The 25,193-nt window shown below is 43.3% G+C and overlaps 1 protein-coding gene across 1 annotated transcript in view; it reads right to left on the reverse strand.

Annotated features, from left to right (window-relative positions):
* The window catches only part of RAB3GAP2 (RAB3 GTPase activating non-catalytic protein subunit 2), a 684,945-nt gene that overhangs the window by 531,316 nt on the left and 128,436 nt on the right, over positions 1 to 25,193 (reverse strand). Inside the window, exon 2 of the mRNA XM_086927924.1 lies at positions 15,665 to 15,729. Coding sequence (XP_086784050.1) covers positions 15,665 to 15,729 — 65 coding nt within the window. The remainder of the gene's footprint in view (positions 1 to 15,664; positions 15,730 to 25,193) is intronic.

Below are 25,193 nucleotides of genomic sequence, written 5' to 3' on the forward strand. Positions count from 1 at the left end.
TTATCTAGTTATCAAAGTGTACCACGCTTAAAAAGTCTTACTTGATACTATCATTAGGATGGCAGTGTCTTCACTCATGGCCCAAATCACATTTTGGATGTCTCTCCTCCTTGACGGTTCAGGTCTGTGTAGCTCTCACTAAGAAGGAATTATTGCCATGGTTACTCTATTACTTCTCCAATCTCCCAATTCCCTTGCGTATAAGCTTGTTCCAGACCTTCAACTGTGTGATGAATGATTTAATTTGGAATAATCAATGATGCAGGGTTGTCTTAGCCAAGTTGAAGCTTTCCACCGATCAAGGGGGGACTAGGTGCTCCTGATGCACTATTACCTCATGGCACCGATAGAGAGGCCCACCAGCTGGCTCACTGGTCTTCATTTGCTTGAGAAGAGGGACACTGGCAGGTGGGACACACTAAAAGTGATTCAGGATATTTTCTTACCCAAATCTTTCATTCCAAGAAAATCTAATAAGCTGTTACACACTGCCCATTATAGCTACCGTAGGGCCCAGAACATCTCTCCAATTGCCCTGTCATACAGACTAGGGATCGACTTAAAAAGTATCTGTAATTTCAGGAGTGTTACAGGAGGAGCCTCAGATACATGGGAACATTCTGGGATTTCTTGTGTGGGTGATTCATTCAAGGATGATGCCTTGACCCCAATTGACTCCATTGTTGAGCAGTTTGGTTACTGTTGGTCCAATTTCCTAATCTTAGATGCCTCGCTGTAGCAATTGGCTCGTTATGGGCCATACCTCATATTGAGCATCCCACTCAACCCCTGATCCAAACGTTGTATACCGTTGCATCTCGAAGGAGACTATTCTACTGGGTCACTAGAGCCATTCCAAGCAGGTCAACAGATCACTTGGCAAACCTCTGCATTAAATGGGAAGACAAAGTGTGTTGCACTTTTACCCAGAAGGAGTGGGAGAAACTACTTACCCATCTGCATGAGGTTTCCCGTGATATTAGTTTTCAATGTACCCAACATGGCTATGGAGGACTTCATGCCATCTAAGATCTCCTTGTGGTACCTTTCAAAAAGAGCCATAGCACTGAAGAGCCATGGCACTGACATTTTCACCGCAGCAGACATCATGTCACACATCTTCCTTCCAGTGGTGTCAATCTTTTTGCTTCCTCTGCATGGTGGTAGATTGGTTTCTGTGACAGAGACATGCCTTCTTCTGACCAAAGTCGCCATTACTGAATCTGAATTCTGACCGGATTTCAATACCTCTAGGCCATGCTGAAGTGGTTTGCATTTTTTCAGCAGGCATGGAGGGTCAGCCTTCAATGTGGCCAGGTTGTGAAACATTTCCTCTGCAATCTAAAGAAGCTTTGAAACAAGGGGCAGAAGAGTTCTTAGTGAAGTCTTCAGTTATGAAGTGCCCATGATGATGGAAACTGCAGACTGCGGTTTCTGCAAAGAGATATTCATTTTTCAAAGCATTTCTGGCTAGCACATTGTGGACGGTGGTGATGTAGTCCACTGGCAATACTCTTCAGGGAAAAGCTGCAGGACACATTGGAGTGAACAAGTAATTAATCTCGTCACCTTCAGACTGAGACCAGGATGAGACACCAAAGACTTTGTGCATTTCAAGAGTGCGTGGGAAGAATCTTTCTCAATGAGCAGGCGGCACATGCGGTGGAGGGCTTGTAACTTCTTTGTGTTTCTCATCATTTTTCTGACAGGAGATATTGAAGTTGGACAAGAGACCATACTTGGTAGTGAGGCAGGTTTAACAGTCTCAGTGAAACCTGCAGTAGGCCCGTTGCCAGGATGATAAAGCATGGAGGGCTGTGAAAGAGTCATTCGCAGCAGCTTAACAGGTGTTGGGAGACCTACACAACAATCAGAATGTTAACTTCAATTTTATCGACAGCATGAAGCAGTATCAGGAAGTGCTGAAGTGACAAATGAAATGTTTGTATAGATGGAATTGGAGGCTTCATCATGCGAGGGGAAGGCTTCACTATTGATAGAGAAATTGTCGTTCATTTGCCTGGGGTGTCTTGAAGCAAAGGATTTGGAAGATCTGCAATGTTGTGGATGGGTTGCAGTCGAGATAGCCTTAGTGAGAGAGGAAATGATGATGGTAACAAGGCGGCCTTTGAAGTCAACGTTGTGACCTTACAAGCGGGAAGAGAATGTTGGCGCAAATTTCTTTATTTTTGAGGTTTCGCTCAGCTACAACTCCACTGGGGTTTCTTGGCCCTAAAAAGCAGAGATCAAAGACTGCACAAACAAAGATCAGCCACTAAATAATTAGGGGCAGATTTTCAACCCTTCTTGAACTTTATTAGTGAGATTTAGGGTCGAATCTCAAGAGGAATCAAGTTCCAAAAGGCGATATCCTTTATCCTAAATGTTCTCCTGCTACATTTTTTGTAACTGAAACTAGGAACTTAGAAAGTAGGTTTGTTCGAGGATCGAGGCAGGAGCATAGATGATAACTTTTTTTGAGGAATTTGGTGGCTATGCCATGGTAGATTTTGTATAATATGCAGGGCATTTGCAAAATAATTCTCTTTTTCACTGGTAACTAGTGAAGTTGAAGAAGACGACTGGAGACCGAGTCCAAATTTTTGATTGAAGACTGATCTTACTAAGGGGTTTTAAATCTTCTAGAGAAGTCAATCGATTTAGACGGGAGGCTAGCATAAACAGTATTGATACAGTCTACATGTGAGTACACAAATTATTATGAGCCCTGAACCACCACTATCCTCCAGCATTCCAAAATTGCCAATTACTGAGAAAATGACAGGTTTGGTACCATAGCATGGATGGAAAAGTAAGTTGGAGTTTGAAGAAAATTATGTTGGTCCCCATGTTCCTGTATCTGTTTATTGACAGTATTCACTAGTAATAACGTACTTTAGGGCAGTAATGATATAGGCCTACAATTGTCAGGATCATGAGGGTCAAATTGTCATTTTTTATAATTGGTATCACTATAGCTATTTGCGTAATATCAGGGACCTTGCTTTCATAAGGGAAGCAATCATTATTTTGTGAATCAGAAAGAAACAGAGTACCATGATTTTTAAGTTGCGAGGCTGGGCAAATGTTGGAAGGAGATTAGTAACTACATTTGTCTCTAAATTTTGCAAGGGTATAGGAGGAGAGCCAAGTACAAAACTACATTTGTCTCTAAATTTTGCAAGGGTATAGGAGGATAGCCAAGTACAAAAAGGAACAGCAGCAGACCAAGGTCAAGCACAATAATTCTGTCTGTTTCAAAAGATATACGTTGGTGCAGCTTCTCCCAACACCCGCTGCCAAAGGATGTTTAAGAAACAGAATGTTCATAGAAAAAGGAAGGTGCACTCCAAAAAAGTCAGTTGCGCAAAAAGAATTTTTGAAAATTCTTCTCTTTATTCATTCTTTTCATAAAAGCGGCACAGGCAACGCGTTTCGTTCCCTTTGTGCCACAGGAACTTCGTCAGTGCTGTGATAATCATAGAATACAAAAACATAAATATACATATAAAGGACAAATACACAATGCAAAAAATATTTACACTAAGCTTAACACAACATATATATAGACCCAAAGCACAAAAAGGAAAATATACACACATATACGAGACCAATACATATAAATTACATTTTGGATCTTTGAATTCTTGAGACAAGAAAAATTATACACAAGTCACAGGAATATTGATAATAATAGTAGAAGTTATCAAAAAATATCAAAAAAAGGGAGCATATAAGTTTCATCAATTTTTACAAAGTCCTAAGTCAACATTTGCCTTGAAAGGTACACTGTTTCGATAAAATGATTGCTGGCCAAAGGTAAGTAGATCATACCTCAAGGACAGATAGATTGAATTAGACAAATAAAAAAAGAAAGGAAAAAGAAAAAAGTGCAAGGAAATAGAGACCAATGGCATCTCACCACAAGTAAAGAGCACCTAGTTAGAGGTGTTCTGAGTTAGATAGATCTGAGTCTTCACTATAATGCGACACCAGATTCGAATCGTTCAAAGTGTTCACGTTCTAATATTGAAGAAATATCAAGGCATTAGCTGCCAACATATCATTAACGGATAAAAACTGAAACTATCGGTTGAAAAACAAAAATAGAGTAAAAACTTTAAAACCTAAGACATACGGTTGGCATGGACCAACATTAAATCAAAATAATAGTCAAAAAAATCCAAATCTGTTTACCTTGAACTAATCACAAGGTCAGCCCTGACGAAGTTCCCGTGGCACAAAGGGAACGAAATACGTTGGCTGTACCGCTTTTATGAAAAGAATGAATAAAGAGAAGAATTTTCAAAAAATATTTTCGCGCAACTGACTTTATTGGAGTGCACCTTCCTTTTTCTATGAAAATTCTGTTTCTTAAACAGGAGGAGAGCTACTTTCTAAGGGATTAAAGAGGGAGTGTATGATGTTTAAGAGAGCTGGTTCTAGCAGAGAGCATTTTATTGGAATTAAAATTATTTTTGCTTTCCTAACGAGGTGGTTATAGAAGCGCATCTGTTAGAGGATGATCATTTTGTCCTGAGAATTATACATTTTGTGTTGGTCTTTTGAAGGACAGTTTTTTTAGTTTATCTCTAAGCCAAGAAATCGATTACAAATTTAGCTTTTATGATTTTTGTTTTAATCAGAGCAATTATATCCTAGGTTTTAGCAAGGTGTTGGTAGAATTGTATAGCATGGTATTTATATTGGAGTTATTCATGGGTTCAGACACTTTATTAGCAGCAAAGGTTTGAGGGAAGCCTGTAGTATTAAGTTTTCCCTTCAAGTTTCAATAAAGTAACTTTCTGAGGACTTAAAGTAGTTGAGTTCTTGTTGTATTTTATAAAATAATGACTAAACCAGAACCTTATAAGAAAGGAAAGAGATCCTACTGGAAGAATTAAAAACAAGGTCCAGTGTATGGCCCGCACTATGGGTGAGTGTATTTACTATTTCAGTGAGGCCCAATGTAAACAAAAGTTAAGGTGATTAGTTTCACTGGAATCATCACCTAATTCTAACCAGACATTACAACGTCAAAGACCTAATACCTCTATGAAGACTGACTGATAATGGATAATTAATTCTTCTAAGCAGGGTAAGAAGCCCACTGGTGTTTGGGGGAGGATCTTTAAAGGATTGAGTCTATCTTGTAGTTATTTTTAATCTCCAGTTTGCAAAAATGGCAACTGGTGCTTGGAAAAAAGCAGTATAGGTAAGTAGTAAAGCTCAAAGAATTGTGGTAAATTAGACCACCTGCTACCTATCCTATGAAGGAATTTACATTAAATAACTCATTGCTCTCTGAAACTAGGTCTTCAATAAAGGGGTCATACTCAGGAGCGAACCAGGACTCAATTAAAATAGAGGCTTCAAAGGCTCATTAGTGATTAAAGCATGCATTAAAAATATTTTTTAGCCGCTGAACAGGTGTTACATAAACGTGCTCTTAGCTTTGAAGAGGGTTCATTAATATGAGAGGCTGGCAGGAAAGTGCCTAAATTTTCAAAGATTTCCATCAATCAGATAGATGCAGACAGAAAACAGTAAAAGAAACCTGGCTCTGCCCTTCACCAGGCGAAGTCAAGTGAAAAGGTGGCAAAAAACTGACAAATAAAATAGTTAAAATAACAAACAAAATAAACAGGTGAGGGAGGCAAGGCAGCCTCAGGATGTTTACAAGGAAATATAAGCAAAAGAAACAAATGATGGATGGAATGCTGAACAATGCAAACATTCACCCCAGTCACAAAGATCGGTATTTAATTAATCATTCTTTTGCTCACCCATGAATTGTTCAACATTTCGTCCATCAATTATTACTTTTGCTTTTGTTGCCCTAAGAGGGAAGGGTATACCCAGACGTGGGTTCAGTGCTCACTGCGCCACTGGATTCAAGCTATCCTGGCAGATGAGGGGTGATGCCCTGAAACCGGTACCAGCATACTTGTTTCCGGTCCAGGGAAGACCTGGCTTGGCAGTTCCGGCTGGACTGTTGCCATGAGGAACATCGTCAAGAATGATTTGCATATGGATGGGTCCATACTGGGGTGGCGTGGTGAGCAAAAGAGCAATGGATTAAACCCAGATCCTTGTGACTCGGGGTGAATGTTTGTATTGTTCAGCATTTCGCCCATCAAATGTTTTTTTTGCTTACAAGGAAATCAAAGCATACAGCAACATAAATGGCAGCTAACATAAAAACAGGGTCCAAGAGGACCAGGCACTCCTCAGCCAAACTGCTCGGGATGAATTGAGCTAACAGGTTGGACTGTTGTTGTAAAGAACAAGTTTCATACCTTCAGTAATGCTTTTTCTGGTAGTGACTATCTAACTGAAGATTCCTCAGCTTTTGAATTTCTAGAAGCATCAGACTGGATCCGGAAATGATCGCAGTAATTCCCTTGCATTCAGTAGGTGGCACATGTGGCTCCACATTAGAGCCGTCCCACCTGAGACATAGGGCCTCCTATATTTATGGTCACCTACGCGCTGATCTGATCTCAGTCTGCCCCAATGAACTCAAAGCCACAGGTGGCGCTGGATGAGTACCCATCATATTCGCCCCACTCTGCCCCTGATGGGGCACCAGGGTCCTTATAGGTATGAGCCACCTTCATACTGACATCCATTTCTTTCTGATCTCAGTCCGTGCAAATGGACGCAGAGCCATGGAAATCACAATATGGCAGTGTGTTGCAGTTATAGATTGGAACCTTATTAATGGAGAATCTGAGTATATTCCACACAACGGGGAGGAGGGAGTGTCAGTGAGGAATCTGCAGTTAGTGTCTCTACCAGAAAAAGCATTATCGAAAGTAAGTAACTTATTCTTCTTATACAGACCTTATGTCTAGCAGCAACTTCTCAGTGGTGGATCTATGGAATGACTCAAACCTCAAAAAATAGCAAGACAGATCAGGAGACGTGCCTATCCCGCAGCATCTGGCTATCAACGCAATAAAGTTTTGTAAACGTGTGGAGGGACTCCCACATAGCAGCCTGGCAAATTTCCAAGACTGTTGTGCAGCACCACAGCACAGTGGTAGCAGCCTTCACTCTGGCAGAATGTGCACTCAAGTCTTCTGTCAACTGGTTGCTATCTAGCCCATCTCAGATACTGATGCATAATACAATCCACCAGAGATGGTTCTCTTTTGCACCGTTTTGCCCTTTTTTGCTCCAGTGAAACCAATAAAAAGCTGGTCAACCGGTCGGTGATCTCTGATCCAATCGATGTAAAAGCTAATGGCTCTCTTGGGTCTTGATTTGATGGGTGATTTGGAGCATAAAAAAATGGGCAAGGAGATGGATTGCCATATATGGAAGAGTGTGACTAACTTTGGCAGGAATACGGATTGTCATCTTGTCTAAGAAAATTTAAGTGTATGTTTGTAGGACATACAAAGCCTCCAGTTAACTTACTCGCCTTACGGAGGTTATTGTGATATGGAACACTGCCTCAATGTAACTATGCTGGGCTAAAGGCAGACAAAAAAAGAGAATATTTGCTAACTGCATTCAGAGGTTGGATATGTCTGGAGGAGAACCAGACAACAAATTTCTCCCAGTGTCCTTAGTGAACAGATTTGGTAGATGGACGCCTGGCTGCCAGGATGACGACAATCACTTCAGGAGGAAGGTTGAAAAATGTTAACTGTTGCTGCTCAATCTCCATGCATTGAGATGTAGGTCGCGCAGGCTTGCATGAATAACTCAGCGATGTTGCTGCAAAAGGAGATCCTCCCAAAGAGGCAGCCAAATTGGAGGATATGTGCTCTGAGTTGGAAGTTCTGCATACCACACTTTCCTCACTCAGGATCGGTTCTTTCCTGGTCTTTTTTAGCACTCTGGGCAGAAGAGGGAAAGGGGGAAAGGCGTACAGAAGTCCTGAACCCCAATTCAGATGGAAGGGGTCTCCGAGACAGGAATGCCTTGAGTATACCATTACACAAAACCTTGAATGCTGCACGTGTTGAACGGTAAAAAATGTATTCTGTTAAGTTAGACTCTTCTCCTTTTCCATTTTGTCTACCAACCCTCATTTTTGTGTTTTTCCGGGGACTTTCATAAAGTCAGAAGTTACGTGTTCACTGAAAGCTGGTTGTGCTAATAATACTTACGTGCCAGAATAGAGGCCCTGCCCTGCCGGAAGGCCCAGAGCACGCAGATATTCCTATCTACAAGCCCACCAATGCCTGTATCCACCCTTGCCTATCTACAAAGATGATGTGGGTAAGGGTTTATCAGGATTCAACAGTTCACCATGGAAACATTATACAAAGGGGTTGTGTAAGCATTATGTAATAGCAAAGTGGTTTCAATGTGTTTCACGAGGCACCGAATAGTTTAAATGCCATGAGTGAACTTATTATTATTATTTTATTATTAGATTTCATAAAGCGCGCAGTCACCCGTAAGTATCCCAGCGCTAAGATCCAAACATCTGAGGGTAACTGGGGGGGGGCGAAGGGGAAAGGCAGATCAGGGGAAAAGGTGCGTTTTCAGCCGCTTCCTGAATCGGAGATAGTCTGGTTCCGTCCTAAGGTCACGGGGGAGGGAATTCCAAAGGGGGCTGTGTTAACAGAAAAGCGCCGTCCACCCGTGCGCACCTTCTTCACTCTGGGTATGGTGATGAGGTATTCCTGATCGGATCGGAGGGATCTTGAGGCTTTGTAGGGCCTGATTAATTTTCTTAAAATGGGAGGGCCTTTATCCTGTAGGAGTCTGTGAGACAGACAGAGAGCTTTGAACTTCACTCGCTCTCTCACTGGAGGCCAGTGGAGGAGTTTCAGGGCTGGTTTGGCCGAAGATCTGGCCGGGGTATTGGTAAGAATCCGAGCCGCGGCGTTCTGGATCCTTTGTAATTTGTTAAGGGTTGCCTCGGGAGCGCCTAGGTAGATGGTGTTGCTGTAATCCAGCCTTGATAAAATAAGGCCTTGGATTAACAGTTTCTGGTAGGCAGGAGGAAGTAGGGGCAAAATCTTCCTGATCGATTTGAGGAGCCCAAAACAAGTCCCCGCGATTTTTTTGGCTTGCGTCTTGAAAGACAGGTCTTTTTCAAGCCAAATTCCCAGGCTCTTGATCTCAGACTTAGGAGCAGGGGGTTCACCCAAGCAGGGGGGCCAGATGTTCTGAGAGAGAGAAAGCCCCTTCTGGCCAAGGAGGAGAATATCTGTCTTTGAGCCATTAAGTTTCAATGACGAGCTATTCATCCATCCTTGTATTTCTGCCAGACAGTTGTATAGATCCGATGGTTCTTGGTTCGGGTGAGATAAGGACACCACTAATTGAGTGTCATCAGCGTAGCTGATGATACTCACTCCGAACGGGTTGACAACCTCCTCAAATGGGGACATGTAGACATTAAATAATGTCGGGCTTAGGGATGAGCCCTGGGGCACGCCGCATTGGAGGGGGGTTTCGGGGGAACGGATGTCATTCTCCCAGACCTGAAAGGAGCGCTGGCCAAGGAAGGATGTGAACCAGGTCACAGCAGTGCCCTCCACACCGATGTTCTTGAGTCGTTGGATTAGGACCCGATGGTTAACGGTGTCGAAGGCCGCACTGAGGTCCAGGAGGATCACTGCCACTGATCCTCCCGCGTCCAAAAGTGCTCTGGCCTCCTCCACCGCTGCGAGTAGGGCAATGTCAGTGCCCTGCCCTGGGCGGAATCCGGTCTGCGAGCATCTGAGCAGATTGTTGGTTTCCAAATACTGCGAGAGTTTTTCGTTCACTAGCTTTTCAGCAATTTTACTGGTTCCGGGGAGGAGAGAGATTGGCCTGTAGTTGGCTAAATCCGAGGGGTCCAGAGAAGGTTTTTTTAGTAGCGCCTTGACGACGGCCTCCTTCCAGCTGGAGGGAACTTTCCCCTGTAGCAGTGAAGCATTTATGAGATGGGTGAGTGGGGGGACGATGGTGGGGGCTACTTTCTTAAGGATGCGTAGCGGGACAGGATCCCTAGGGGATCCGCTTTTGATGGTGTCCAGCGTGGTTGCGACCTCTTCGGCCGTTACTGGTCCCAAAGAAATTAAACGGGGAGAGGTGGGATTTGCATTAATACCTTCTTCCTCGCTGAAATTAATAGGTGGGATGGAGGCAAGGATTTTCTGAATCTTCTCCTCGAAGAATTTGGCCAATTTAAGGCATTTTTCTTCAGCTGCTTTGGGGTCTGGCGGAATCTTTGGTCCGGGATCTGGGGCTTTAAGTAATTCTTTTAAAATGATAAAAGTTTCCTTGCTGGAGCAGGAGGAGTTTTCTATCCTTTCCTGAAAGAATATACTTTTAGTGTTGCGAAGAGCGAGCTTGTAGTTTTTTAAGGAGGTATGGAAGGCATCCTTCTTAACTATCGATTTGTCCTTCCTCCAAGAGCGCTCCGTTCTTTTACAGTCCTTCCTTAGAAGGTTAAGTTCAGGAGTGTACCAAGGGGCAGGGCTCACTCTTTTGATTCGCCTAAGGGTGAAACTTGTACTTGTTAGCCCCCTCCCTCCGGCACTTGCAGTGTCTGAGTGATGGGACTCATCTCTTGATATCTAATAAACCTGTGTTTTGTTCCACTCCAGTGTTGACCTCATTTATTGAACCCGTAGACTAAACCAGTGAGACTGATAGGAATCTCACTTCTACACACGTTCTCTCCTGTGGCGGCTAGATCGAGTCAAGGTTCTCTCCATTGCTGGAAGATACCCTGTGCCACCTTTGAATGTAACTGTCATCGCGATCTGCTCAAAAATGACAGTGGAGTTCTTCTGCCCTGGTGTTTAAAGATCCTGCAGGGTGCTGGGCAATCAAGGAGATGGCCTGAGAGAACAGCCACTTCCAGAGGTGCACACGACCCATGACCCAACTCCGCCCTATTTGTTGAAATCCCACATGGCAGATGAGTACCCGTACCTGCGTGATGGTCTGAAGGAACGCTTTTAATGCCAAGCGGATCGTTCAAAACTGCAATAAGTTGCTGTGGAGACGAGCCTCACTGAAGACCAGAGATCTCAACAATGCATCTGGCAAAATGATTATCTCTGCGTGGGGTAGAGGAGAGGCCTGCCACTGGTCCACTTGCAGTCAAGCAGCCACCAGTACAGATCTTCCACGGTCTCCTTTAAAACCTAGATGGACTCTGACAGGAGATCTTGATGCTGAGCCCACTGAGACTTCAGATCTCACTGAAGAGCCTGCATGCTATCTGGTGTGATCCACAAACATGATACAGAAAGCCAGGGTTCCCAGAAGCCTCAGATCTGCTCTCACAAAGACCCAGGTCAAGGGTTGAAATTCTGGGATCGTAGCCCAAACGTCCTGGACATGTTAAGGCAGAAGAACGGCTCAGAAAACCACTGTGTCCAAGATGGCTCCCATAAATGAAAGGCATTGAGAAGGAGTCAGATTCAACTTCGGCACATTAATGAAAAAACACAACAATGTCAACAGGTTGGCCATCATCTGGAGATGGCTTGCGGCTGTGATAGGCAAGTCTGCCTTCAGCATCCAGTCATCGAGGTATGGGACGATTGGTATTGTGAACACCCAATGTTCGCAGGTAAGGCCAAAGCGGAGCATGGTAAATGTAAAGTGCTCATAGCCTACTTGAAACGGAAGGTAAAATATTTGGGACTGTAGGATAGGAATGTGAAAACATGCGTTCTGCAAGTCCAGCGTTACAATCCAGTCTCCTGGATACAGGGCAGAGAGAACTTGGGCCGGGGTAAGCATTTTGAATCGGTCCTTCCAAAGGAAGGAATTTAAAGGGTGACGGTCTAGAATGGCATGGAGCCCTTCATCCTTCCTCAGCACCAGAAAGGAATGAGAGTAGCAACCAGTTGTGATCTCGGATGCCGGGACCCAAATGCTCCCTTGGTCAGAGAGCTTGAACCTCTCCATGGATTATGGACAAGTGGCCCTCTAGGAGATGTGTGGTGCAGGTGGCAAGTCTGGCAAGTAGTGGAGAAAAGGCAGGGAGTAACCCACCGGCCGAGCATGAGCACAAAGGAAAAATTAAAGTAGGTTTGCAGTGCCCGAGGGGGAGAGGCTTTGGGTAGCTCATTGCCCCTGGGAACCTGGGCACTGCTGGCCAGATCCACATCCTCAACCTGTTGTTGCTGAGGCAGGTATTGTCTCTGCCGCTGCTGGAAGCCCATACTGAAGCCTCGAAAAGGGCACAGATGCTGGGGGAATTGCCGAGCTGGCGGAGAAAATTCCAGAGAGTGGCAATGGCCTTACTCTCTTTACACCTCTCAAAGACAGAGTCCACCTTCGCTTGGAACAGCCTAGAACTACCAGAGGGCATGTTCATAAGAGACTGTTCGACATCTGCCAAAAATCCTGTGGAGGGATTCCAGGCATGGCATCCAAGCATCATGCTTATGCAGGGTGCTCTATCCAGAAAGTCTGTAGTGCACATACTATATTTAATAGAACATTACGCCACATTCTACCCATCCAAGATCAGTTTTTATAACATTTGACAGATGGCATCTGAGACCATTGGCAAGATATCCACCACTTGGTCCCATAATGCTTGCCAATATCTGCAGAGGACGCATGTTGTACTGACCTATCTGAGGGCACCATTCTTTGTACAATGCAGCTCTTGTGACCAGTACATAATATAAAATTATGGAACACAATTCAATTTTTAATTCTTCCATAGATTGTCGATGGAACAGTCTTGCTTCCACCTGGTCTATAAATTTGACGAAGTGGGTAGTAGGCTTACTATCCGTGCCCTGGAAGCATTAGTTAACCAATCAATCAATCAGGTTCGTATATATAGAGTGCGACTAAGGATCTCAAAGCGCTGGGGGGGGGGGAGGGGTCCAGCAGTTCAGTCGAAGAGCCAGGTTCTGAGGTCCTTCCTGAATTGAAGCAGTGACGGTGACTGCCTGAGATGCAGCGGTAGGGAGTTCCAAGACTTTGCAGCAAGGTAGAAGAAGGATCTTCCTCTAGCCAATGTCGTGCAGATCCGTGGGATAGGGGCCAGGGCCATATGGGCGGAGCGGAAGTGTCTGGTCAGTGTGTAGAAGGAGAGGCGGTGGTTGAGGTATTAGGGTCCGGTGTTGTGCAGGGCTTTGTAGGCGTTCGTCAGGAGCTTGAAGGAGATTCTTTTGCAGATCTGGAGCCAGTGGAGGTCCCACAGGTGACCGGAGATTTGGTTTCATCATGGGATGTTCAAGATGAGACTAGCGGAGGAGTTCTGGATGTGTTACAATTTCGTTTGGAGTTTTTGGGTCATGCTGGCATCAACTGCGTTGCTATAGTCGAGCTTGCTGCCACCTCTTGATAGCTACGCACATGCAGTTCTCTAAATAGTGACTTTAGCCAAACATTGCTTTCCAATTCAAAAGAAGGGCAGTTTCAGCGTACATGGGTCAATAATTCTTTCACATGGGGCAAAAACCAACAGGAGTTTTGTTTGCGTGCATGCTTCCATTTTTTAACCACCTCACCAACATCAAAGAGCTCATACATAATCTTAGCAGATCTTACAATAACTTCCGCACTGCGACCTGCCAGGGCGACAAAGGTGAATTGAACACATCTTTTATCAGATAATGGCTGAGGCTCCTCTTTTCTACTTTCGCTGTTTTAAACCAAAACTTCAACACAGCAGCACTTTGTGCCGGACTTGGTCTAAAAGCCTAAATTTAAACCTCACCTGGGATTCTCTGGTGCAGTTTGGGAGACTTAATATTTGGCAAAAGAGTCTCGATTGCTGCTTATTCAACCATCAGCCCAATCTATCCAGGAATATTTCAAGCCTGTACATTAATGAAGGCAAGAATTTGGCTTCTATGACTTGCAATAGTGGTAATAATGAGGGGCCGGTAATGTGATTTACAATTTTACAGAGGTCAGCCATGATCCCTGTGGCCTGTTTTTGCAAAGATTCCTTATGAGCTACGGATGTCTTGGAGGCCTGAAGCTCAATGTCTAAATACTTATATGAATTAGCCTCGTCAATCGTAAGCTTCTTTAGTTTCCAGGAAGCTGCTTGAGGATCCTAGTGAATGTGGTAATTTACATCTTTCCTAGATTTATTTCTAATCCATTTAACTTACAGTAAGAAGATAGATTGTTAAACGAGTTTTGGACCCCAATCGCTGAGAAGACCAGCTATACTATGTTATCTGAGTATTGAAAAATGTGCAATAGTTGCCCATTAACTTGGAGGGCATGTTTTTGGTTTTTTTAGGGCGGTTTCGATGTCTGCAGTAAATCTATTGAAAAGAACGGGACAAGCACCCTGCCTTGCTTCAGTCCTTTAACTATGGGGACTCTTTTAGAGTCCCTACTACGTTTAACTTGGATCCATTTGTTAGAGTAAAGGGCGACAATAAGGTTTCATATTTTTGGAGGAAGACCCCAGTTGCTCAATATTTGCCATTGCTTGGCCCTATCGATGCTATCGAACGCTTTTTTATAGTCAGGGCTTGTTTCATAGGCAACGTTATGTGAACTAGAAAGGCATGTGCCAAAATTATATCTAAGGTGCTGAATTTTTACGAAAGTCAATGTTGTAGATATTTGTATTTTGTGTGCTACAATACAAGTTACAAAACATTTATGACTGTTGACTCTGAATGAAGGTTTTACCGCATCATCTCACCAAAATCTCCAATTACACAATCAGAGCCTAGAGGTAACTAAAATGTAATAGTTGGGTTCCTACAAGTAAAAAGAATAGTAAGCTGAGGCAACGGATAGGTCCATATTATAATCTTTAATATAAAACGTAATCTTATACATTCAGATCATATGGCAGGATAAACTGGGAATTAAAGTCAACCCCAAAGACAGCAAAAGAGCACTGTTAACCCTTTCGATGCTGATGACGAGCTCAGCTCGTCATCACCCACGGGTGTCGTGTGCTGATGACGAGCTGAGCTCGTCATGGTGCCAGCAAAATGGCAATTTGCAGCACAGCGCAAAAATCCCCGCAGCAGCCATGTGGTTAAATATAGGTGTATACTAATTTACATTCATCAAGCAATTTAGCTTTTGCTGCAGGTTTACTGTCATCTCTAACCGGTTTGTCGAAGCAAGTATAAGAGACAAAACAGCATTAGCAGGAAAAACCACTTTAATTAACAAAGTGTCAAGACAGCTTGTATAAATCTAGTTCACCCTGCATTTAAATGAACCCAACCCCATAAAACTAAGCTTAAAATTCTCAACCTTAAAGGCCCTTATGGCCTAAAAATGTGTCATAAAAACATACTGAAATATGATGTATGGCGTTATGACTCAAATTCAACAAACTGAATAGCAATGACAATTGGCGTCAAATAAGAATCTAGCAATACAGTCCCATTCAAAAATATAAAAACATTACCCCAAAGTTTCAGTTTTATTAGGCATGCAGCCATTACCTGGCTCTTCCCATAAGTCCAAAACATTCATGATGGATTACACCGCACAACACTAACCCATTTGCAGGTGTCTTAAAAAAGTAAAAAGGAAATCACACAATATAATTGACGAAACCTGGGTTCCTGATCTGTGGTAAATTGATTTATGAATAGCCTGACAAAACAAAATAACAAATAATACAGATCATATAACAATCTGAGCAGTTGACAAGCCGAAGGGTGTAAAACCTACTCTACAGGTGACTGATAATCTATTTTAACATAGGAGTGGATTCCGAGAGGTACATTCAACTTACAGGTTCTTTGGCTTCTGTTTCCTCCCAAGATCCCCAGTCTGCTTCTTCCCAGTCAGCAAGTTTACCTGTTGTAACAAAGTGGAGAGATATTTACTTTTTCGATTGTTCCCAAGAAAGAAGTTGTGTTCATTTATATAGCACATCAATTGTCCAACAATTATGCAACTAGGAGAGTTGGCAGACTGAATTTGCAGTTTACTAAAACACAAAAATGCACTTCTTTTCATAGAGTAGTTTATTGGGTCAGTACTTCTTTATAATGCTTTTTGCAGAACTATTTTGTGTGCTAGTTATTGCAATACCCATCTTGATTCACTTTATAACTGTATGCATCAATGCACATTATGAGGCCACGTTACAGTTTATAACACCCAGATTGTGGGTAAACAGGATGTGTGGATAGGCAGTAGTAACAGGCTCACTCAGAATAATAGTGCTTAAAACATAAGTAACGCCTCTTCGCTTAAAAAGCCACATTTGTGTTTATTGCTGGCTTACTTTATTCACAACAGTGAACTTGCATCTCACTCCAATTGGAAAGCTCTTCTTATCATGAAGAGCGCTTGACAATTGAATTATATTTCTGAAAACCTGCAAAAACAGAACCTTCAGCAGAAGAGACTGAATGGAATAGTGTTAAATATAAAGATAACAAGCATTTGCAATGCAATAGGTTTCGCATTCGTGAGATTTTGAGCTATTGCCATTGTAAATAAAAATGCCTTTTATTTATGTTTAAACAACCTGCAATAATAAAAGATATTGTCATTTACAATACCAATAGGTCAAGGTTTTGAAAATGCGAGACCTATTGCATTGTAAATGTTTGTTTTTATTTCCAAGCTGGGCCCACTCTCAGGGTGCAGACATTTAGAGGGGCGCAAGAGATGCCTACAGCAGTCTTCTCTTGATATGATTCTGAAGAATGGTAGGTTTAACCGCATGCGCGCTAGCGGGATTTCCCGCTGTGCGCTGAAATTAAAAGATCGCGGCTTTCGTGACAAAGCCAGCTCGTCATGCGCGCAGCACAGGTAACGCCCATGACGAACTGGCTTTGTCATCCGCATCGAAGGGGTTAAAACTGTTTCTGGAGGCTGCTGATGCCCATGTCTGCATTTTGACTACTTTTCTTCTCAGAGATCCTATTTATCTTGCCCCCCTCACCTTCGTCCTACCCCTCCCACTTTTTTTTTAACACACAGTAAAAGAGGGCGAATGGGGGAGGGTCGGGTGAGCAAGCACATTTATCACAGTACAGTGTAGGTTCACAGTAACACCAGCCCTTTCATCACACCAGGACTGAGTTGCCTGGCTCATTCATGCAGCACAGCAAGAGTTATTGAGAGGTGAATCAGCAACTACAAAGGGGGGGGGGAGAGAAAGAGAGAGCGAATATGAATATAAATATAGTGACCACAGGAAGCATCTGCATTCAGTTCTATTTCTAGGTCTATCCATGTTTTGGGGGTCTGAAAATCTGGTCACCCTACATAGGGAGAACACCACGTTATGAATTTTGGGGGAGCTGTGACTGGTACAGTGTACCATCCAGGACACCCTTCTTTACCTTTCCCTCCACATATGCAGCTACGATAATACAATTTAACTGTATGAACCCTAAATTACATGGAGTCATGCTAGAGTGACCAGAGTTTGAAAACCAAAAAAGAGGAACATTTCACAAATATCGAAATAACTTCCACCAAGGGCCACAGAATGACTTGACAGAGCTCACCAACACAGGAGACACGTGAGAATGAGACACTGATGAAAATTAAATTCAACTTTTAGGCACAGCGCCATCTGTGCTATTTACATTATTCCTGTTAAGTGCCGCTAATACTACACTGAAACACATAAAAACTTGACTTCGGCTTTATTGAGTCTCCTATCTCTTAAAACCAAGACATGGCCTACATTTACTGACATCTGTTTGCACAGATTGTGAAAACCCGGGACTGTCCCCTCAAAAACAGGTAGCATGGTCATCATAATCTATGGATTGAATTACATTTTCCCCTGCTGACCCTCAGGAACACATCTCTGACAATTTTCCTAAAACCTCTCAAACCTGAGCTGTAAAACCCTTATCTGCCCTTCTATTTCTGAATCCAGATGTATCCCAGACCCGCACTTCTGGGTAGTCCGCCACTGGGCATGCAGCTGCCATGCCAGTGCCCCTCAATCTACTCCGCATACCAGGTGCTCAAATTTCAACAGCCCCCCAAACTCTTGAGGGCAATCACAGCCTGACCATACATGTATTTATTTCCTTGCAGTTTTATACAGCGCGAACTCGACCCTAAGCCGGTATTGGAGCGCTTTACACCAGCACCTGTTACATTACACAAGGTCACATTTATTATTATTTTTGGGGCACCAGAAGATTAAGTAATTAGCTCAGAATCAAAGGATGTTGAGCCGGCGCCATGACACTAACACGGTTCACCGATTCCAAGGCCAGCAGCTCTGGCCTACACGCCATATTCTCTATCTTCATTCTCCCACCCTCCGGGCCTGTGTAACACTCTTGTGTTCTCTCAATGACGCACCCCGACTCTTCCGACCACCCTCTCTCTCGCGGAGATGCAGAGCACTCTTGAGGTGGCAGGTGCAGACAAGGCCCAAAACAACTCCAGACATCGGGGTGACACGGGAGCTCAGTCATGTCATCTCTTACAGCCCCAGCTCGGTGCATCCTCTAAGGTGGCTGCCTTTACGGTGCCGTTTAATTGGAAAGGCTTTTTAAATGGACCCAGCAGGCTACGATCTAGAGGCGGGCACCGCCCCGGCTGAAAAGTGGCCTCCTTTGGATCATCAACACAATGGCAACTTGCCTTCCCAATCCGAGCGGCTATGGGGTAGGTGGGGGCTGTCAGGCGTCACACCCGAACCCCCTTCAGATCCCGACAGGCCTTGATTGAGGCTCATTTCTTTTTACAAAGATGGTGGGAAGAAAGGGGTGGAGCCCCGCTGTCCACTCTGCCCATTCACAGAATGTGGCTCTTGCTAAGGGCGCAAGTGAAGCAGCCGCACTGCCAGTTTAAGCGGGGGTGTTGTTGTGGCAGATTAAATCGTTTTATGATCCTTCCAAACTTATCTATGGCTCGCAAGTCATCTCAAGCGTGAAACCAGCTGTCTCCCGTGGAGCCATGGGGGTGAAAGCGCGCTGTAGTATGCTTTGGTGCAGCTCTAGGTACCTGGGTCGTATCTTCTTAAGATTGCTTGTAAAACGTGAGGAGGGGCAGGCGGTGAACTCACCGCAACAGCTCAGAGGGAATTCCTGATAAACAGAGGCGTGTGATCTGAGCTTCAGCTTGCTAAACTCTCCTTGAACCTTCCCTGGACAGCCTCATCAGAGAAGCCGATAAGAAAACTATTCACGACAGCCAGCCGCAAAGCAAGACATGGTGTCCGGAGGGGCTGTCTGAAAAGCAGACAGGGTGGCACCTGAAATCACTCCTTTCAATTGGGAAGCCAGCGTTTATCATAAAATCTGACGCTACCCAATGGAAAGGAGGGGCGGGGCTTACAGTCCCTTTTAGAAATCTTGTATTTACAAGATCTCTCTGAGAGGCGTGGCAGCTTCGCTGCCCACGCCCAGCCGAGACCTAATAAAAAGGGCACGATATGTTTCACATTAGTATCTACACAACATATACTACAGTTGTGGGTGGTTATTCACATTTAAGGGAGAACTCAATCTCACAGGAGATATCCTCTTTGACATGTCATTATCAAAGAAACAAGCAAGAAGCCTGTTAAGTTGACTATTATAGGACTTGTTCTGTTTCTTGTATAATAGCTCACAATAAGCACTCAGACACTTTTCTGCCAAGTCCACATTATAAGAAATACATACTCCTAGACTGTGACTAACGATGACAAATTTAAGATATCACAAAGACAGTGACATATCTTCTATATGACTAAATTTAAGTTTAAAAATTTGATTTTGGCCACAAATGGCAAGGCATATTCATCACTCAAATTATTTAGGTAAAAGGCAATGCTTTGTGCATTTATCTGTGATGATTGTATAGTCTTTGCAGTCCTGACAAATACTGATAATACTGATAATGGTTCAGAGACATCAGAATGAACATGAAAAACAGGGAGCATGCCAGGAACGTTGACAATATTCTGTTAACTTTTAGAATTCAGTAGTTGTAGGCTAGCGAATAAACTGAAATAATAATTTATATTTTTAACCAATGTTTATTGATTACGAATTTTCTTCACTATAACGGAAAGATAATAGGTTATAAACAACCATTTTGCAAGAATGTATCCTAACACGTGTACTGAGGCAATTATGGCACTGTGCTTGTAAGATAAAATGGAGGGTATCATCGACAGGGCAAACTTTTGTCTCCTTTTTTCCCCCAATCACGCCACTTCTGAGAATTACACAAGCCTATAATATTGAAGGTATAATGCTCATATGTCAATACCTTTCTAAGGACAGCCTCAACTTTGACAATTCTGCCATGCACCTGTCTATGATGGTTTACCAGGACCCGACATCTGGCCACGCAGGGCTCCACACATTTCTTGCCAGATCGCTCTGGGACATCCACTTCCCAAGGTTAAAAAGAACCTTCTGGTGTATTGGTAAATTCTACTCTCCCAAGAACCAAATTAAGACACTTTCAAAGGCATATGACACGGCACCCTTTGAGTAACAGCTCTGAAAATATCCTACCCTGTAGAAGGGAGCACTGAAGAAGCTCGGATGACATTACCATACACTCATTTCAGAGATGAAGATAGCTAAAGAATTTCTTGGCCCTCAGCTTGTGTTCAAATCTCAGATGATGGTCCCCACACACTGTTCTGGCAGCCCTATTAGGTCCAATGTTTCAAACCCTTCACGGTTCCTATGTTCAACAAAATATTATCTGACATGACTAAGTCTCTCTCCATCCAGTGAGACATAGCTGAGGCCACCCCCCCACCCCCCCCCCCCCACACCTTCTGCACAGCAACTACAGATTTATGCAACTTGGTCCACTACAAATTACGGTCTAAATCTCCAATCCTATCCCATATCACAAAACACAGAATTGGCTGAATTTCCCATGTGCTAAAGTGCCTTTAGGAAGGGAGAAATTAAACAAGTATAGTGGAATTTCTGCATATGAAAAATGTGTAATACTGGGCATTATGGTCGGATCTGTGAGTGTTTCTACTTGGGTCCTCTGTAAAGCCTGGTTAAGGCACAATAACCTTGTGGATATTTACTAAGTGTTTGCTTGTAGTTTCCACCCCTGGAAGTGCACAGAATTGTACTCCTACAACAGCAGGATTATGTGTGTTCAGGGTTCTTTACTGGAAAAATATTCTTTCAGTGGTGCTCCTGGAAGACTAAAAATTGACGCGGATGACATACATGGAATATGACCACGCTTTATCTGATAGGTTGCAACCAGAAGAAATCACATTCAGGAATCAGAGAACTATGATTAAAAGGGATTTTGATAAATGATGTGCAGAAAGAGAAATTAAGAATAATAGGAAGAAAGATTGTATTTATTAATATAGTGGAAGTAAACCTGGAGAAAGACTTGCACAAGACTTCTATCTCTCCTTCGAGCCTAAATGGAGGCGATCAGAGAACGGAATTTCCAAAAACAGGGTGTCCGCAGTTTTTGTTTTTAATATTAGTAAATATGGTGTATATGATTGTACAGCGTCATTGCTTGAATTACTAACATTAAAGTAAGGAAATATTTATTGTTATTGAGCCTTTAAAAGCTATTTGAATGGTAAAACTAATCACGGTTGTATTAACTACGGATTAGAATTGGTATGAGAACGTGCAGATTTAATTATTTTTTGTGAAATTATACTAACTATGATGAACTGCTTTTTTAGACTCCAAAATGTGCTGCCTTAGCATTTCTTAGATGGATAGTGGCTGACTATCGGGGAAGCAAGACCCAGCAGGTGTAGACGCTGCATATTATGCTGCATTTTAAAAATGCAAGGATTTCTGATTCTCAACATCTTTAGAAAAATTGTCGAATGAAATTCACCTAGGCCACATGCAAATACTGTTTCTTAGTACATACATATTCATCTGTTTAGGTCCAAACTACAGTCCTTTAGAGTTCTACACAAAATAAACGGAACCAGTATGCCTGCAGTAAAAAACACTAAGAAGCAGATTTCGTCACCGTGGAGGGTGGTGGGGTGAGCACCACGTTGACTTTCACCCGGACAAATGTTAGGAGAAGGCTTTTAGCCACTGCAGCATCTCTCTTTTCAAGGCCATGAAAGATCAATCATTTCATGCACATACTTCTTTCGCTCTGATAATAACAAGTAACAAAATACTAAAATCGATAGGAAGGCCACAAGCTCTGCCAACCAGAGAAGCTAAAAATAAACCTGGTGCAGTTCTTCTTTTGCGTGATTGGATTCACACAGGAAATGATAAGCTGGAGATTTTACATAAACCAGTCTTCATTTAACCTTGTATATATATTCCAACCAAACATCTGATAAACAAGCATTAACAATGCAATAGTCTCAGCATTATTAAAGGTAGAGCTATTGGCATTGCTCATTACTTTTTTTTTAAAATCATAAATAAATGGCATTGTCATTTATATTCCCAATAGCTTAATCGTTAAATAAATGGCATTGTCATTTACAATGCCAATAGCTTAATCGCTGGCAAATGCATGACCGATTGCATTTACACCCACATAGAGCCACACACACAAAGCCACCCACACACACACCCAGAGCCACATACACACCCAGAGCCACATACACACCCAGAGCCACATACACACACAGAGCCACATACACACACAGGAGAGCAAGCACAGCGAAGGGGCAGGGGTTCTGAGGTGCACTGGGATAAAGTTTGGGGTGCGGAATGAAAGGACTCTCTCTCCTGCACACTGTACTGGAATAGATGGGTTGTATATCAGCAAAGATGCAATCCTCCAATTCAGGCAGTTTCTTTGACAAATGAATTTATTAAGAAGTGATAGTTTAAGCAAATAAAATGAAGTGGAGCAGGACTGTAGTGCTTTGGTAAATTAAAAGCATAGCCAGGAGCATGTTGACCCGCATCAAGGTGGTGTCTGTGCATAGGTGGTCATTAAAACAGAACCAACCTCGACTCAGTTGTCTCTGGTTAATAAGACACACGCATGGAGTTTGAGATCCATGGGTGATGAGAAAGTCAATCCAGGTTTGTTTTTTTCTTTGAATTTCGTGACTTATGTTCCTGCTTTTGTAAATGAATGTCACAATTATAAGTCTCGTGGTTAAAACAAAAACCTGGCCTGGACCAACCTTGTAAGCATGGCAGAGCTGGTACCTCGGATTGATTTACTTCATGCCTATTTCCTGCACCCTCACTAAATACACAAGGCATCATCGGAGGCAACAACTTGTATGCTCACAACATACAATACTTCATTTCGGGCCACAACAACCCACTGAAATAATACACATATACGCCATGGGAGGCTACAACACTACACTGCAGCTAGGTTTACAAGTCTCCATCTGAGGCTAAAACACTATGCTCACTATGTGCACAAGACTCTGAGAGTACCATCCCAGGGTGCGCACAAAACTCCATTTGAGGCCAGCTACAACACACCCACTACCTCATGATGGACACAAGACTCTATTTGAGATTACAACACCCAGTCTAATGGAACCCACGAAGATTGCTTTTTCTCAGCATCTTTTCCTCCAGAATTGAGAAAGAAAGCGCCAAACTAAAATGGTTATTCTGCTTCATCACTTCAAGATCAGAATACATAAAAAACTTAGTAATTCAGTTCACCCCATTGCCTCTAGGCTGCGTTCTCTATCAAGGCCCAGTCGTGTCGTACTTCCTCTCCAAACTTTACATGCAACAACTCTGCACAATGCTGCCAGAAAAAGATATGTCCCAGGATGCACAACCACGCCTTGGAATCACTAATGCATCTCACATAACAAATCTGAAAATCTTCCAGGGGAGGGCTGTCGAACAATGAGACAGTCCCTGCCCCGGTCCTACCAGTGTTAGTCCAATGAAACAGTATGGCGGGTCTGGCACGTGACCACTAAATCGTTCCTCTCAAGAGGCTAGTGCCTTTGGAGTAAAGACATGCGACCGATCCTTCTCCAGACCACGCGCCCTTTCCGAGGCACCTCGTTTGTAACTGAAATTCTTGGCGCTTTAATAATCACTTTGATAATCACCAAGCGTTAATTCTGACTATTTTGTGTTGTAGGGTTAATCTCTATTCCAAGGGGTTTAATGTTCTCATTTACTACCTGCTGTGAGTAGGATAGAAATGGGTGCAGTGGCCTGCGTGTGGTGTGGGGCAGATATGGGGGGGAAGGGGCAGGGCGTGAAGGGGGTGGAAAAGAAAGAACAGATTTGGCATGCATGCTCCTCCTTTTGAAGAAGATCATGTTTCTTGGAGACTGGGGCCCTAAGCTGGACTGCAGTGACAGCAAAAATCACGGGCGATTTCATCAACTGTAATTACGAGTCGGTAAAATGTACGGTGTTCCCAAACCCGGTAAACTAGGTGCAGGAATAAAGTAAGCTGGACTGCAGTGACAGCAAAAATCACGGGCGATTTCACCAACTGTAATTATGAGCCGGTAAAATGTACGGTGTTCCCAAACCCGGTAAACTAGGTGCAGGAATAAAGTAAGCTAGACTGCAGTGACAGCAAAAATCCCGGGCGATTTCACCAACTGTAATTACGAGTCTGTAAAATGTACGGTGTTCCCAAACCGGGTAAACTAAGTGCAGGAATAAAGTGTTAGTCACAGAGGAATCCTAAATGGTCATTCTGCCCAGCCTGACTCATCATAATCAGAACCCTAGTAAAGAAACCAGGCTATTAATCTAGTGTGGTACAGTTGAGCTTTCCAATAACTAACCTAGAACAAGAAAAACGCAAAATAGAGGCCGCAACCGTGAAAATTTCGGAATCGGGGCGTGTTTTTAGCGTTCTGAGTGACGGATGACGTCACAGAGTGAAAGAACGCAAAAAACACGCCCAAATCTGAAAGAGACGGGGCTTGATTGGAGTGACGCCCCTCTCATCCAATGGCTAGCCTTCGTTTAGGGAGCCAGCCAATGGAAGAGAGAGGCGGGTTCAAGCCCCATACTAAAAATCATTAAATCTCCCACTGGAGACTGCGCAAGCGCAGCCTTCGGTCCTCGACCTAAAAAAGACCTGTCTTCGCCATCTCTGGTGGTTCTCGGCACCACCAGTAAACAGTTAGAGAGCAGAATAAGAAGTGTAAAGAAGAAAAAACAAGGAAACAGAGCTCTTCCATGTCTGCACCCAGGATCAGGAAGAATATCCTGGTATTCAACATGGCCGCTGTAATGCTGCTCCAATTCAGGAAAGAGCTGGAAACACAACTCTTTAAAGAGCACTACATCACAATGGATTACCAATCCACAGACCAGCTGACTCTCCTATAACACGCTGACTTTGTGATTGGCTTTAACTTTGTACAGCGCTGTGCTTCCTTTTGGCAAGGT

Source organism: Lissotriton vulgaris, chromosome 6 (genome assembly GCF_964263255.1).
Source record: "Lissotriton vulgaris chromosome 6, aLisVul1.2, whole genome shotgun sequence".
NCBI classification, from domain to species: Eukaryota; Metazoa; Chordata; class Amphibia; order Caudata; family Salamandridae; genus Lissotriton; species Lissotriton vulgaris.